This window comes from Glycine soja, chromosome 10, assembly GCF_004193775.1.
Source record: "Glycine soja cultivar W05 chromosome 10, ASM419377v2, whole genome shotgun sequence".
Lineage (NCBI taxonomy): Eukaryota > Viridiplantae > Streptophyta > Magnoliopsida > Fabales > Fabaceae > Glycine > Glycine soja.
Genome location: NC_041011.1, coordinates 36,453,710 through 36,470,796, shown reverse-complemented (window position 1 = coordinate 36,470,796; position 17,087 = coordinate 36,453,710). Strand labels below are relative to the sequence as shown.

The following is a 17,087-nucleotide window of genomic DNA, read 5'->3' as shown; positions in this document are numbered from 1 at the left end:
AGTTTCCGTTGAACCAAACTCAAAATAGTGTAGAGGAATGCTAATGGATACGCTAGTGATTTTCTTGACAACAGTCGTAAGCAAATGTTCTTTTGACATGTTTATATCCATCATATGCTGAGGTAATTCTTAAATTATGTATGGTGTATAAGTTCCCCTCTTGTAAAATATCAATGAATTTTGAAATCATATTTTTCCGTATCACTACATGTAGTGGAGTTTCCTGTTGCAGTATATTTAGACGTGCAAATCAGGTTTAAATAAAAAATATTAAATAAATTTAATCAATATAAAATTTGTTTAAATTAATTTAATGTAAATCAATTTACTTTTTGTGATATGTAATATTGGAGATAGTAAATAAAATTATATTTGTAATAGTTAAAGTTGATGTGAAATAATTTTTTTTTTACTTACTAATGTGAAAAATAAATAAATTTCAACTTTGTTTAACCAACATATCTTTTGATAGATTATTTTGAAAACTAATTTTAGATCATGAACATTGTTGATGTAAAATATTTATAGAGCAGAAAATATATATATTAGAATTTAAAAATTAGTAATATGAAAAAATTGAATGATATGTAAAATATAAAAGAAAATAGTTATAGAATGTCACTAAGATTGAATTGAAATGTTTTGATATAAGGTTTTGTTATGTTGTAACATTGAAGAAGGAAAAAGAAAAAAGAAATGATAGATACAAAAGGAGAATGTTATCATGATATTTAGGGTCGTGTTTGGGTCTTTGGACCATTACATATTCAACCCAAATCAAAGGTTGGCCCACAATTTATCTTAATTTTATAAATTTATTTTATATTTATTATATTAATTTTATGTTATTTTACTAAAATAGTTATGATAATTATATAAATTAATTATTTAATCTTAAATTACTGAAATAAAACAATTATATTACTTACCTCAAAATTTTACTTTTGAATATTTTATAATTTTGTTTAGTTATTAAGACACTCGTTAAACTTTTAGTGCATGTTAAAGATATTTTCTTCTTTTTATAATAAAATAAAGAAAATTCAAGAAAAATTATAATATTATATTTTAAATATATTTTTATTCTTAAATGTTGTAATTATTCCACTACCGGTTATGATTTTAACTCATTTTAAGTTAAAATAAGGTTTGTTTGACCTAATTTTATAAAAATAATTAAAATTTATTGTTAGATCAGGATGGTCAAATATTATTTGGACGATCCAAAAATATTCATAATCTTAATGATAATAAAAATATAATTGATAGACCGGTGATTTATATGAAGTGAAACATAACATACTTGGTATAAGCTCAAATGGTAAAAATTGTTATCCTTTTAAATTATGTTCTTTTAAATTAATGTATATATAAATTTGTAAATTAAAAAATTTAAACAAATTAAAAGAAACACTCACTTTTATAAAAAAAGTTGTTAAAAAAATAAAAAACAATGTTCAAAACACATAATTTTTTTAAAAAACAAAGGGTAACAAAAAAAAATTAGATACTATTTTTAAAAAACTCAAATAAGTAAAAAAATTAAAAACAAAAAAAAAACACAATCAGAACTGTGTTAAAAAGAACACCTTATGACATTGATTAGAAACCAATGTAGCAAGGTCGTTTACAAGAACAAAAAGTAAAACACGTGCGCAACGTTACAAATGGAAAAAAAATCATGGTGAGAAATCGGTTTTCAGGGGAACTGATTTCTTACCTATGCACAAATTATTTGCATCATGAATGCAACTAATTGTTGACTTGCATCATTTGGGTAAATATTGTTTTTATTTGTATTATTGGGATAAAAAATTCCATTATTTGTTTGGTGTATTTCAAGTGCAATCTATAATACAATTTTGGTGTATTTTGGGATGCACCAAATAAATAATGAGGTGTATTAAATAATTACCAACATGCTAACATGCTATCTGGTTTTTTTTTGGTACAGTATTTTTTTTGTTGCGGCAAAAAATGAGATGCACCAAGCATTGTTTTCTTTTTTATAAATGTAGTAGCAGTTAAAAACTGCTATTATTTGCAAAGAGAAACGGCCAAAATCTATAATGCTAACGAGGTTAGCTTCAATTGATAAAAATGACCTAATTGATGCATTTTTAGAAAAAGTTAGAGAACAAATTAAATTTTTTAATATAATTTAAGAAGTAAATTGATAATTAATTCATTAACATATTACTGATTCAATCACAATTTAACAATGATGAAACAATTGAACCTTGAACCACTATCTATCATCATTGATTATATTCAATATACACCAGATTCAAATTAGTATAAAATGAACATAATTTAAAAAAAAAAAAAGAACAAGGATCAAAATTTGGAATAGAAAAGAAGGTAAAACATGCAGTGCCACTCTAAGAGAAACAAAATTGTAAGAGAGGAAAGTGATAAGTCTTGTAGACGTGTATAGATTGGTTACAAAAGTGTAAAAACTAAATATCTTTTAATAAGATGTATTTTATAGTAAACCTTAAGAACTCCAAAGAAAAACAAATATCTCAGTATACTCGGTTCTCTCATCTTTCATTCAACAATATCTTTTAAGTACATAAATATCTTTTGTTTTATATATATCTTAAATAAAATGAAACAAGAAAAACAATTCTTTTTTATGAATGGAAGAAATGCATCAACCTCATGTTAAAATTTATGTCTCATGTGAGAGACATGTGACTTATGTAGGGACTAATAAGTAAATAATTAACAATTAAGGACTAAATTGTAATTGGGCTTAATAGGAGAAGTTTTTAGGGTTAATTGCTACTTGATGGGAGTAGTGGTTATAAAAGGGACTTAATACCCACTAACGTGAAATAAGGTCCCCTTCCTAACCAGAAAAGTGTTATCTCTCACTCATAACCATCACGAATGGAGAGAGGCAGAAAAGAAAGGTCTAAGGAAGTGAAATCTTATTTGCATATTTGAATTTTTCTAATACTTTTTATATGATAGAGATGTGATTCGTTGTTTTGGTCACTGAAAATTCGAATAAAGATTTTGAGGCTAGGCTTTATATGTGACTTGGAAATAAAAGAAATTATTTAATATGATTTTTTAGGTAGTTATTATAATAGAAATGATAAGTTCTAGTAAGTTTAAGGGTTGTTCTTGATATGATTGTACGTGGAATAGAATGATGTCTTTGGGTTTAGAGCAAATGAAAGAAGTTGGACCTATGAACGTTAAAGGGGCTATATAATTTTGCTGGTGTGTGGTGTGGCTCAATAGCTGAAGTAAATGAAGTAAGCTTGTCTCCGTTTTAGGATGACTCTTTGGTTGAATTTGAAGTTCCAGTGGTCACCAAAGTTTTTGTATTTTTGGTCAAATATCACCAATCAAGATTGATAGAGAACTTGATAGCATCTCCAAATAGAAAATCTGATTTTGAGATCTTAATTACTTTTTTGGTAGACGTCATAGTATCTTATTATTTTTGAGATTTTCTCTATTTTTTATTTTAATAGTATATCTCATTTTGAGATCTTAAATTATATTTGTAAGTTTCACAAGAAACTCACCTTCTAATATTTATTTACAATTTATTTAAAAATAAATAAGTTTATAGTTTTTAATTACAGAAAAAATTAATTCAAAAATAGAATTTCTTTTTTAATAATTAAAATATCTATTCATCAACGCAATTTAAACTTACGATAGCACATAATATTGATTAGAAAAAAATATAAATATCGATACTGAGTCACAAAAATTAAATTTCATCATTATTGTGACTTAAATGTTATCGTTTGCAGATATGCAGCAAAGTCGGGATGAACACCACAAGATATGTCAATGTTTGAAATCTCTTAAAAAATATGATCTTAATCAACATCAACGTTATTATTGTGTGTATCTTGTTTGTCTTCAATAATCATGTTGTGTAATGTAATGCGTGTCAACATTATGTTCTTCATGGTACCTATTTGTCAATTATGCAATGGATCACATGTAACTGCTAATTGAGATTTGAGCACACCAAATGTTCTTTTCACATTCTTTCTTGCCCCCTTCTTGACATTTTACAAATATCTTTCTTTTATCTTCTTGTGACATTGGGATGGTCTTCACAAATGTGGTCCAATCAGGATTAATATCATAGGCAAGATAATACCCCATGTGATATAGGATTACATTGATTATAAATTGCACTATAGGAGTTCGACCTTGCAATATGTCATTAAACACAGGTGATTCATTTAATACATTAATGTAATTGTTTGAACATGCAACTTCAAAATACGCATGGCAAATCCACAAATCACCTCTACGATATTGTGGGTTTGCGATGATCACCTATATGACATTGGCATTGTCATGCAACTAGACAAATTTTCCATTCTCAATTTGTAGTAGAACCCAACATACCTAGAAACCCACATGTCTCTCCAATTTGTGGTAGGCGATTGATGTCGTTGTTGTTAGACCTTCCCAGGTGCTCAACTTCAAATATCTCATTCACACCCTTTACAAAAGCTTCTAAGCATTCAATTGTAGTGCTTTCACCAATTCTTACATACTCATCAACACTATCGATGGGTGATCCATATGCCAATATACGAATTGTTGCAATGCATTTCTGCAAAGGTGAAAGACCCATTCTACCAAATGCATCAAATCTTATTTGAAAATATGGATAATGATTCCTAAGAGTGTCAACGATTCTAAGGAACAACTGGTTTCACATTCGGAACTTCAGTTGAAATTGACTCTCTTTGTATACACAATTTTCAAAGTAGTCATTCATCAAGCGACTATGTTCGTCTTCAGGACTGCGATCTGTGTTTATTCTTGTTTGTCTGTGTTAGTTGTTGCTTTTTGCTTGTTGTTGCAGCTAGCGTAAATATTTCATGATTTTTTCATCGGTGTTGTCTTCAAGTGCTTCATCAACAATTTGTTGCCAAACTCTATTGAAGTCAGAGTTTCGAGCTATTTTACAAGTGAATGGGGGTAGAAAAAATAACAAAATAAGTTTAAAGAAGAAAGTTGAGTGTGCATGAATGAAAGGAAATTGAACAATTAAATAACATCATCAACAACAACTAGTTTTTTATCAGCTTGTTTTTGTGACGGCTAGTTTTTAATGACTAATTTTTTAATGGCCACTTAAAAGTTACAGATTAAAAAACTTCAACATTCAACTAATTGAAAATGTATTACAACATAATGACTAATAACTTAAACATACAACTAATTAACGATAACTTAAGACATAAAAATTAACTCATAAACTTCTTTAAAATATAATCACAAGTGATTTTATGTTTCTTGAGTTGATCGTTATTCATGTCAGTCATGTTTTTTCATAAGAATATCGTACAGCTTCATGACGCTATCGAACGACACTGCCTCTGCTATTTATTTTTGGACAACATTTCTTTCCTTCATTTATTTTTCAATGTGAGACAAGTCCACAACCGGTGTATAAGAAGATGCTCATTTTCCTTTTCATCTTCCTTTTGGCCGCCTTTTGTCCCATTGGGCGAGCGAGTGGTGTAAGGGTGTCACTTTCGAAAACATCAATTGATGTCTCCAGATTAGATGACAATGAGTAATTTCAATTTTCATTCAACTTTGTTCTTTTCAAAGGAACTTCTTTGCATATTATTCTAACCATCTAGGTTGATCATTTAACAACCATCATGCATGCTCCAAAGCTAAAGCATTTTCTTCATTTTCCTTCCAAATACCATATGCATTAGCCATCACATAATTCTTCGTATAACGGCTTGTCTTCAAAGCAACAACTTGCTTGTAACAACCATTGAACTTTTGAATGGCATTGTGAATTTTTGGTCATCGGGATTTTAGTTGATTGTTGGATCTCTCATTTAGATTAGCACAAAATGTGTTGTAATTTTCTACGACCCTTTTCCAAAAAGTCTCTAATTTTTTACCATCACCGAAAATTGAATCAAGAGTGAGACATCAAGCCACAAACTAATGAGAAGGTTATCCTCTTTAATTGAAAAGAATAATTGTGTGCTCTTTTTCTTATTTGTAGAACTCCCTCATCCTTCTTCTATTTTTATATTTTCTAACCCAATTTGGGATAGAAAATTGTGGAAATTGTGTATCAACTTTCTCATTTGAAGGAGTTTGTGCACAATTAGAATTATTGGGAGGCTTACGGAATATGGGGGAGGTGTTTTGTGGCATTGAAGGAAAGATTTGAGAACTTTGATAATTTTTGGTTGAAGGAGATTGATTATAAGTAACTGGTGGTGGTGGTGGAAGTGACAAGTAGGGAATAAAATGAGGAAAAATTTGAGAATTTTCGCTCATTGATGGAAGTGGTAGTGGCAAGAAAGGAAACATCGAAGGACGATGTTGCAAATTTTTGTTTGAAGGAGGTTGTTGGTAATTTTGCAACAAATTGATATAAGCTTGTCAATTTAATTGATTTGGATCCATATGGCAAGGAACATACAAAACAAGATTTAAAATAGGAATTAGAGGATTTGAGAAAGACAATGGAAATAAGAATAAGAATGTGAAAATGTGTGCAAATTGCTTCCCACAATGGCCCAATTTATAAGATTCATGTATAATTCTATTTCTAAAATATTTTAATGTGAAAAGTCCCTTCTGGAGTCAGACTAATAGTAGACTTGTAAATGCATTTGTGTTGTGTGTAAACGGTTAAAAAATTCAACCAGCATTCACTAAAACACCTATTATTGACAAGCAATGTCCACTGAAATTCCTATTATTGACAAACAATGGGCAAAAACACCAAAAGGGGCCCCTTTTAGAAATTATTTACCAAAAAGGGGCCCTTTTGAAATTATTTCCAGAGGGGGTCACTTTTTTTATTGCAAAGCGCCCCCCACCCCGGCGCCTCCACTGTGCACGTGACACGTGGCACAGGGAGGTAGCGCCCCTGCACCAGGCGCGACTGGTAGCGCCCAGGGGTCAGGCGCCTTTGGTAGCGCCCAGGGGTCAGGCACTACGGCTAGCGCCGGGCAGCCAGGCGCCTGCCCCCCCCCCCCCCCCCCCCACACCCCCCCAGCCTCTTCTTCTCACACCCCCCCAGCCCCTTCCCACACCCCCCCCCAGCCTCTTCTTCTCACACCCCCCAGCCCCTTCCCACACCCCCCCAGCCTCTTCTTCTCACACCCCCCCAGCCCCTTCCCACACCCCCAGCCTCTTCTTCTTACACCCACCAACCTCTTCCCACACCCCCCCCCCCCGAAAATTCTATATTTTTTATATTGTTTATCAAAAATTTAAATTTTGTTTCATTTTTGTTATTTGTATTATTTGTTATTTTTTTATATTCCCCCAACCCAAAATTTCAATAAGATTATTTTTTATACACTCTAAATTGTATATTTTTTAATTTGTTTATCAAAAATTTAAATTTTTTTCATTTTTATTATTAGTATTATTTGTTATTTTTTTATATTTTATTATTCTCTCTTTTTGAAGTATATATAAGTACATTTTCAATAAAATACATTTTCACCTAAAATACATTTTGAAATCCTAAAATGTTTTAAAATGCTTCTTGATTTGGTCAATTCTTTTTTGATTTGGCCATTAAATTACGTAAGAGATCACTTTTGATTTATGTGTCATTAACATTATGGTTATTTATTTTTATTTATTTTAAAAGCATTGCACAATAAATTGAAACGTTGAAGTGACAATAATATTAAATTAACATGAAATAAAATCATACAAAGTAGAAGACAATATGAAACACATGGAAAAAAATAATACAAGGTACATGAAAATGTTAAACCATGCGGAAAAAATGTAAACTCATTATTAATCAATCATCACTATGTCTGTGATGCCGCGACGAAGTTCCACATGGCCGGTCCCAATTTCTAGCTGCTCTATCAGGATTTCTTCTTCTAGGATTCGCCCTTTCATCCACTTGGTCAGCCTCGGCAGAGAAATCATGACGTAAATCGACCCCTAATAAGTCGTCCATGTCGGGTATATCTCCAGGTACATTCCACGGACCAGCAAGTGGGGCATTTGGGGTCGATACTTGACCACTTTGGGTAAATGAAGGAGTTTCCGTTGAAGAAGGAGAGGACCCAAATATGCCTGCAAAACTATACCCTGGTTGAAAATCATGTGGGTATGAATACATCAGCGGCATCTGAGACGGTTCTTGGGTGAATGTCGGCGGTGTGTAATACATTCCATGTTGTCGTTCTGGCATCGGAGGCAAACTATATGTTGCTACATCAACAGTTTCCCGACGTCGCGCTAAGCCTCGAGTCTCCACACTTTGCCATAGTATATTAAACTGTTGATGTTCAAATTGTGGCTGAGAAGGGGGAGCATCTTCATGTGCCTCAAGTATCCTATCCTCTTCCTCAGACAAAAGAGTGATCTTCTCGATACATGGCAGTAAATCGTTAAAAGTAGAAACCCTTCTCCCAACAGGCGACACCATAAAATGTAGTGTTTCGGCGATTTCACCCTGCATAGAAAATAAATGAATAGTTATTAAAATAATCTTAAATAAGCGCAACATTCTTTTCTAAATTATAATGGATAATGTATACCAATAGTCCTCTTCTTGCATGTTTTGGGTCCACATACACTTTTGTTTTACGCCTGTACCACCTCATATATTCAGAGTTCAGACCGAGGGTCCCTGTTTGTGGCGGCGTCTGCTCTACTCTCCTTTCATAGCGACTATTCCATTCATTAAGCGCGGGTTGCATTAGTCGCATCCAATTTTTTCCTTCCTTTCCCTTTAATGTCAAGTCATGTATGTTGTTGGGTTGCATTACTGGTCCCGGAATAGGTTGTTGCATTCCAAATTGTCTCATGACTCTATCCGGCTGGTGCCATTCCACTTTTTGAAAACAAATAAGTGGTATGATACATGTCCATAATACAGACCCAAAAAAACAAACTTGACTCAAGTTCATTTCCACATGTCCAGCATAAGGGACCCATACAAACTGCATATAAAAGTTAAATTTAATAAATTAATTAAGAAATACAACATCATTTAATAAACAAACATCAAAATTGTTACCTTGTCGCGTTTCATGACATCTAATTTACGACGAAACTCAATTAAATTGTCATTGCCTATGTGATGCAATTCACCTCCCAACCATCTTCACAAAAAATTAAATAACAAAATAAAATGTTACATAGAATAATGATTAACATCAACCAAGCATGTTTATTAATAATGAATTCAAAATAGTAAAGGAAAGTATACCTGTAACCAAGTGGCGCGTTTTGTTGTTGTGGAGGAATAACTGAGGGGGCTAATGTTGGGCATCGTTCCCATGCCCATAATTGAATCAAGAGAGTGAAACCGCCTATTGATTTAGCATTATAGTCTGTTGCGATGCACATCTCTCTATAAAGGTTACCCAAAACAGCAGCTCCCCATGCATAACTACTGCACTCTCTAAGGTCTCTCAGAAACTGCAAATATTTCAAATGCACCCGTTTGCTGCTTTTGTCAACAAACATTACCCCACCTATGAATCGTAAGATCCAAGCACGAGCAAATCTTTCAAGGCCTTCTTGGTTGCCTGTAAAATCATGAATATTTGCAAAATGAGAAGACAACCAACTCAATTTAATTGAGTTCCCATCAATTGCAGCATCGTCAGGCATGACACCCAATAATTCATGAAACAATTCAAACCAATCAATATTTGTATTTCCAATTAATGGTCTTCCATCCACAGGAATACCAAGTAGCACAGAAACATCTTGAAGTGTAATAATTGCCTCTCCACACTTCAAATGAAATGTATGCGTTTCTGGCCTCCACCTTTCAATAAAAGCATTCACCAATGCTCCATTCACTTTCAGCTGCGCCAATTTCATTATCGGGTACAAACCCGAAATTTGTAATAGAGGAATAATTTCTTCGGGCGGTGCTTCTCTATGATTGTATAGTGGTGTGGCTCGTCGAATTTTTAATGTCCTATCATTAGCACCATTCCAAATATGTTGGGATACATGATTTTTTTGCATCCACAATAAATCATCCTCTAATGGTCCAGATGCCACGTCATAATGATGAGAAGATGACGAACTAGCCATTTTAAAACTCCTGTATAGAAAGAAAAAAAAATTAATAGTCACACATATCATAAATAATAAATAAAGTTAAGTACGTACGCGTAACTTAAATTTTAGAAACGAGCACGTAATTTAAATTTTAAAAAGGAGCACGTAATTAAAATTTTACAAACAAACACGTAATTTAAATTTTCTTCACATTGAGTGAGGAATTTTTTTACTTAATTTTCAGAAAATATATATATATTTTTTTCTCCATTTCAACAATTTCAAAAAAATAATTTCTACACATTGAGAAATTTTTTTTCTTCATTTTCAGAAAATATATATATATTTTTTGTCAATTTCAACAATTTCAATATATATATATATATATATATATATATATATATATATATATATATATATATATATATATATATATATAATAAAAATTAATTTTTACACATTCAGCATTTTTTTTCTTCATTTTCAGAAAATATATATATATATATATATTTTGTCAATTTCAGCAATTTCAATATATATATATATATATATATATATATATATATATATATATATATATATATATATAATAAAAATTAATTTTTACACATTCAGAATTTTTTTTCTTCATTTTCAGAAAATATATATATATATTTTGTCAATTTCAGCAATTTCAATATATATATATATATATATATATATATATATATATATATATATAATAAAAATTAATTTTTACACATTCAGAATTTTTTTTCTTCATTTTCAGAAAATATATATATATATATTTTTTCAATTTCAGAAATTTCAATATATATATATATATATATATAATAAAAATTAATTTTTACACATTCAGAATTTTTTTTCTTCATTTTCAGAAAATATATATATATATATTTTTTTTCAATTTCAGCAATTTCAATATATATATATATAATAAAAATTAATTTTTACACATTCAGAATTTTTTTTCTTCATTTTCAGAAAATATATATATATATATATTTTGTGAATTTCAGCAATTTTAATATATATATATATATATAATAAAAATTAATTTTTACACATTCAGAATTTTTTTTCTTCATTTTCAGAAAATATATATATATATTTTGTCAATTTCAATAATTTCAATAAGCATATATATATAATAAAAAATAATTTCTTCACATTGAGGATTTTTTTTCTCAACTTTCAGAAAATATATATTTTTTTTTCCTCAATTTCACAAATTTCAGAAAATAATATAAGAACACGTATATATATATATATTTTTATATATAATAATAATATGCCTTTCTTTTTTAAATACGCATAATAACATTATTACAGTAATATTTATTATGAATCTTAATTAAATTTATATTCTAAAAATTAAACAACCGTAACACAAATAAACAATTTGTTATATAATTAATAAAAAATAACTAAAATAATAAACAAATTAAAATAACAGCAATTTGTACACAAGATGACCACCTGCAAAAAAAAAACATACAACAAATAAAATATAACAATTTATAAAAAATAAATAAATTTGAAATAATTAAAAAAATCACATACCAGCAACTTTGGGGGAGAATGGAAAATGGAGTGTTGGGAGGGGGGGGACAAGCTTCAAACAGAAGAGAATTTGGGGGAGAAGGAGGGAGTGGGGGTGAGGGGACCACGGGGTGAGGGGGGGACCAGGAGGGGTTGGGGTGGGGTGGGGTGGGGGGGGTGGGGCTTTAACGTTGGGTGGGGGGGGTGGGGGGTGGCGCCTGGTCCCTAGGCGCCTAGGGTCGCGCCTGGTGCAGGGCACCACCAGTCGCGCCCAGTGCCAGGGCGCTACCAGTCGCGCCTGGTGCAGGGGCGCTACCTCCCTGTGCCATGTGTCACGTGCACAGTGGAGGCGCCGGGGTGGGGGGCGCTTTGCAATAAAAAAAGTGACCCCCTCCGGAAATAATTTCAAAAGGGCCCCTTTTTGGTAAATAATTTCTAAAAGGGGTCCCTTTTGGTGTTTTTGCCCAAACAATGTTCACTGAAAAACATATTCCCTATATGTGGCCCCCTACCCCATCTCTTGTCTCAGTATTTTTTTTATTTTCCCTTCCTTCTCTACCCCCACCCTCTTCTCCCTCCCTCCCCCATTTGCTTTCCCAATCCTCACCCTCCACCCACCCACCTCCGCACCGCTCTTCCAAGCCTTACAGAGCCTTATCACGACGAATAGGAAGAGGAAATGGGCCTAAGATGAATCATTGTCCTTCCTTTGAAGACGATGATGCTCCCTCTCTAGATCTTTTTTTTTTTCGTTTTTAATCATTGATGATTTGAGATCTATGTGTGTGTTGTGTATTTGGTTGTTCTCCTCCTCAAAGATCCCTTTTTTTTTTGCTAGCAGTTGCTTCTAGTGGGGATGTTGTGGAGAGAGAGAAAATTCAATTTTTTAAAAAATTATTGCAGATCTTAGGAGTTCCTGTAGAAGAGAACTAAATTGCACCAATAATAATCTTAGCAAGATCTGATTTTGAGACTGGCATCTACGTGCAAGAACCCTTATTGAAGATACTCTTAGTCACTCTTAAGCTATGAAGCACGGACGCGGCTCATCACCGGCGTGTCCCGTGTCGGACTCGCACCGGACACCCATGCGCGTACGACTCCGGTGCGACGCGGTGTCCGTCGCCGGCGCCGTCACCGGACGCAGTTGAATAGGAGGACACCTCTGGTTGGACGCAGCCCACCACGTAGACACGCGCGTCGCGGCCCATTAAGAGCCTTAGGTTTTTTTATTATTTATTTTAAAATGCTTACAAAAAAAATACCTGTCGTTCTGTGTCTTCTCCTTCTTCTTCCCGCAAGCGCCGCCATTGCCGCATTGGTTTCCTTCCCCACGCAGGTAAGCTTTGCTTCTTATTTATCCTCTGGTTTTCCTTCCCCGCAAGCTTTTCTTTTCTTTTCTTGCTGCATGGTTTTCCTTTCCTTCCCCGCAAGCTTTTCTTTTCTTTTCTTGCTGCCTGGTTTTCCTTCCCCGCAAACTCTTCTTTTCTTTTCTTGCTGCCATGCCTCTTATGCCTCTGGTTTTCCACTTTACTCTTTAAAAATTTACACACTCTTTCTCTTTGGCTATTACCCGCTGGATATTACACGTTTCTCCATTTTTTTAATTTTATAGTAAAAAGCAACTTTTCATCACGTGCTGTTTTCTCTCTCTCACTCACACACATAGCAGGCAAAGGCTATTTTCTCTCTCACACACACATAGCACGTAAAAGCAACTTTTCCCTTTTAAATGCATTTACTTTTATTTTATTATAAAAAGCAACTTTTCATTGAAAAAACACGTAGGCCTGATGCTTTTTGGTAGTCTCTTTACTTTTGATCCCCACATGTTGCTTTCTTGATATTTCTATTTTGAATTTAGCTTCTCTGAATTAAAGACTCAGAGATTTAAAGAGTGACGATATTTCTACGGTTAATTTAAAAAAATGGATTATATTTCTAAAATGCTTTAATTAAAGTTAGTGATGGCCAGCTTTCTCGCTTTCCAAATCGTGTGGAGCAGTGTGTGTTTTTTTCTTGGTTATATATGTGGATGGCTGCAAGGTACTGTGCGTAATTAAGTTCCTGTGCTTTAATGCTGTGAGACAAGTTGTATTGAAGCAATTTGCACATGTGTTTTGGATATTTTTATTTAAAAAATAAGTTAATAGTAAAATTGAAAATGAATTTTTTTGTTAAATCCAAAAGTTATGTAAAGATGCTCAACTTAGAATTTCTTTCTAAAGTTAAATTTTAAAATTAATTTTTCAATGTGAAAGTAAATAGTCAAATATTTACTTAAATTCGTGTTAGTTTATATTTCAACCTGATTTTTTATAATCAAACACAGATCATTAAAGTTGTCATAGAGATATGTTATTGTATAAAGATCTAATACTGAATCATGATTTTATAAAAAGTTAAAATAATTGATAGTAATTTATGTTTTTTATTGTAAAGGCTGTTTTCTCTCTCTCTCTCACACACATACCACTTTACAAAGGCTTATTCATTAGAATATGACATGCCAACGTCTAGGAGCTTCTAAATGCATTTTTGCTGTAAAATAGTCAACTTCACTATTTAATTATTTATCCATCTTATTTCAAATTTCAAACAAACCATACATGAACTATGCAGCACGAGGAACTTCTAAATCTTTATTATTCTTTTTAGCTAAGCTGGAGATAAATTTGTTATGTATTTGTCATGTACATGTTTTTGGAATGTATTTATTTTCACATTCCCGGTCAACATTGATTACAAATTGCTTTTTGTTGTTTGTTTTTTATTTAGAAATTATTTACATTAATTTTTTATTTTTTTAAATTGTTGTAGAGATGAGTGCTTCTAGTCCTAGTCAAGCTAAAGAACAAGATGATGATACCAAACCTTTATGGACCTATGTTACAAAGATAAAAAGTGTAGCTGGTGGTGGAAATTATGAGATAAAATGCAATATTTGTGATTTTACCTTTAATGGGTCTTACACTAGAGTGAGGGCACACTTGTTGAAGATGACAGGAAAAGGAGTTAGAGTTTGTCAAAAGGTAACAGTTGCCAAACTTATAGATTTGAAGAAGATAGACAATGAGGCTACATTGAGGGTGGAGAGGTCAAAAACAAAATCTGTGTCATTGCCTCCGGTTTCTACTCAACACCAAATGGATACAAACACTCTTGGTGTTGATCCAAAAAAGAGAAAGACATCATCTATAGAAAATGCCTTTAATTTGCAAGCTAGAGAGACACTTGATCATGAAATTGCGAGGATGTTTTACTCTTCGGGATTGCCTTTTCATTTAGCAAGAAATCCTCATTATAGGAAGGCATTTGCCTATGCTGCCAACAATCAGATCAGTGGTTACCAACCTCCAGGTTATAATAAATTAAGGACAACATTACTTCAAAACGAGAGAAGACATGTGGAGAATTTGTTACAACCAATTAAAAATGCATGGAGCCAGAAGGGTGTGAGCATTGTTAGTGATGGATGGAGTGACCCGCAAAGAAGATCTCTTATTAATTTCATGGTTGTCACAGAGAGTGGACCTATGTTTTTAAAGGCCATTGATTGTTCAAATGAGATCAAAGACAAGGATTTCATTGCCAAACATATGAGGGAGGTAATTATGGAGGTTGGACACTCAAATGTTGTGCAAATTGTGACGGATAATGCAGTCGTTTGTAAAGCAGCAGGTTTAATAATTGAGGCTGAGTTTCCTTCCATTTATTGGACTCCATGTGTTGTCCATACATTAAATCTTGCTTTGAAGAACATATGTGCAGCCAAGAATACAGAAAAAAATAATGTTGCTTATGAAGAATGTTCTTGGATCACCCAAATTGCGGATGATGCAATGTTTGTGAAAAACTTTGTCATGAGTCACTCTATGAGACTATCAATTTTCAATTCATTCAATTCATTGAAATTGTTATCCATTGCTCCAACAAGATTTGCCTCCACTATTGTAATGCTCAAGAGATTCAAGCAATTGAAGAAAGGACTCCAAGAGATGGTCATTAGTGACCAATGGTCTTCTTATAAGGAAGATGATGTTGCAAAGGCTAAATTTGTGAAAGATACTTTGTTAGATGATAAATGGTGGGATAAGGTTGATTATATTCTTTCTTTCACTAGCCCTATTTATGATGTTCTTAGAAGAACGGATACAGAAGCTTCATCTCTCCATCTAGTATATGAGATGTGGGATTCAATGATTGAAAAGGTGAAGAATGCCATATATCAATATGAGAGAAAGGAGGAGAGTGAAGGATCAACCTTTTATGAGGTAGTGCACTCCATATTAATTGACCGTTGGACTAAGAGTAGCACTCCTCTCCATTGTTTAGCTCATTCTTTAAATCCTAGGTAATTGACTCTATACTTTTTTACTTACATTTTTTTTAGAATTACATAAATTTTAATCATGTATATATTTATTTTTAATTGTAGATATTATAGTCATGAATGGTTAAGTGAAGATTCTAATCGAGTTCCTCCACATCAAGACATGGAACTCACTCGTGAAAGATTAAAATGCTTCAAGAGGTTCTTTCTTGATGTGGATGTAAGAAGGAAAGTGAATATTGAGTTTGCCAACTTCTCGGATGGAAGAGAAGGTTTTGATGATCTTGATTCTTTAAATGATAGAGGTCAAATGGATCCAAAAGCTTGGTGGCTAGTTCATGGCATTAATGCTCCAATACTTCAAAAGATTGCCCTTAAGCTACTTGCGCAACCTTGTTCATCTTCTTGTTGTGAAAGGAATTGGAGTACATATTCATTTATCCATTCTTTAAAGAGAAACAAGATGACACCACATAGAGCTGAAGATTTAGTATTTGTTCATAGCAACCTACGACTTCTCTCAAGGAATACTCCACAATATCATCAAGAGGAAACTAAAGTGTGGGATGTAGCTGGAGATGATTTTGGGTCACTTGATAATTGTGGTATTCTTGAAATTGCTAGTTTGTCTTTAGATGAACCAGAGTTAGAGGGTGTTTTTTTCAATGATGATGGCTAGTTTGTAGAATTCTTGAAGACTTGAAGTTGCTAATTCATCATCTTGCTTTATAATTTTTAGTATTTTTTGTGACTCATTATCGTAGGAAAAGTTCTTTTGAGATGATGATGAATATATAAATCTTGATTTTCAATTTAGATCTTTTATGCATATCGCTCATATTTAATTTTATGTAATTTTATTTTATTGAATTATATATATATATATATATATATATATATATATATATATATATATAGCCGTGTCCGTGTCCTACATTTTCAACATTTCAGGTGTCAACGTGTCCGTGTCCGTGTCGTATCCGGTGTCGGTGTCGGTGTCGGTGCTTCATAGCTCTTAAGGCTCCTCACCCCTTTTTAAGAGTGTATTATGCGAGGATCGAACATATGTTTTTCTCCACAAATTCAGTGTGTGTTCCTAGCTAAGTTACACCCACTGTATAGAAATCTCTACAAAACTAATTTGAAATATGGTTGAAATAAACTAGCAGGTTCA

General features: G+C 32.5%; 1 protein-coding gene across 1 annotated transcript; it reads left to right on the top strand.

Annotated features, from left to right (window-relative positions):
• The first annotated feature begins 14,402 nt into the window (after positions 1–14,402).
• LOC114371711 lies at positions 14,403–16,592 on the top strand. Its single transcript, XM_028329067.1, has 2 exons — positions 14,403–15,934; positions 16,019–16,592. Exons 1-2 carry the CDS (start codon positions 14,403–14,405, stop codon positions 16,590–16,592), a joined length of 2,106 nt encoding a protein of 701 aa, XP_028184868.1.
• The last annotated feature ends 495 nt before the right edge of the window (positions 16,593–17,087 follow it).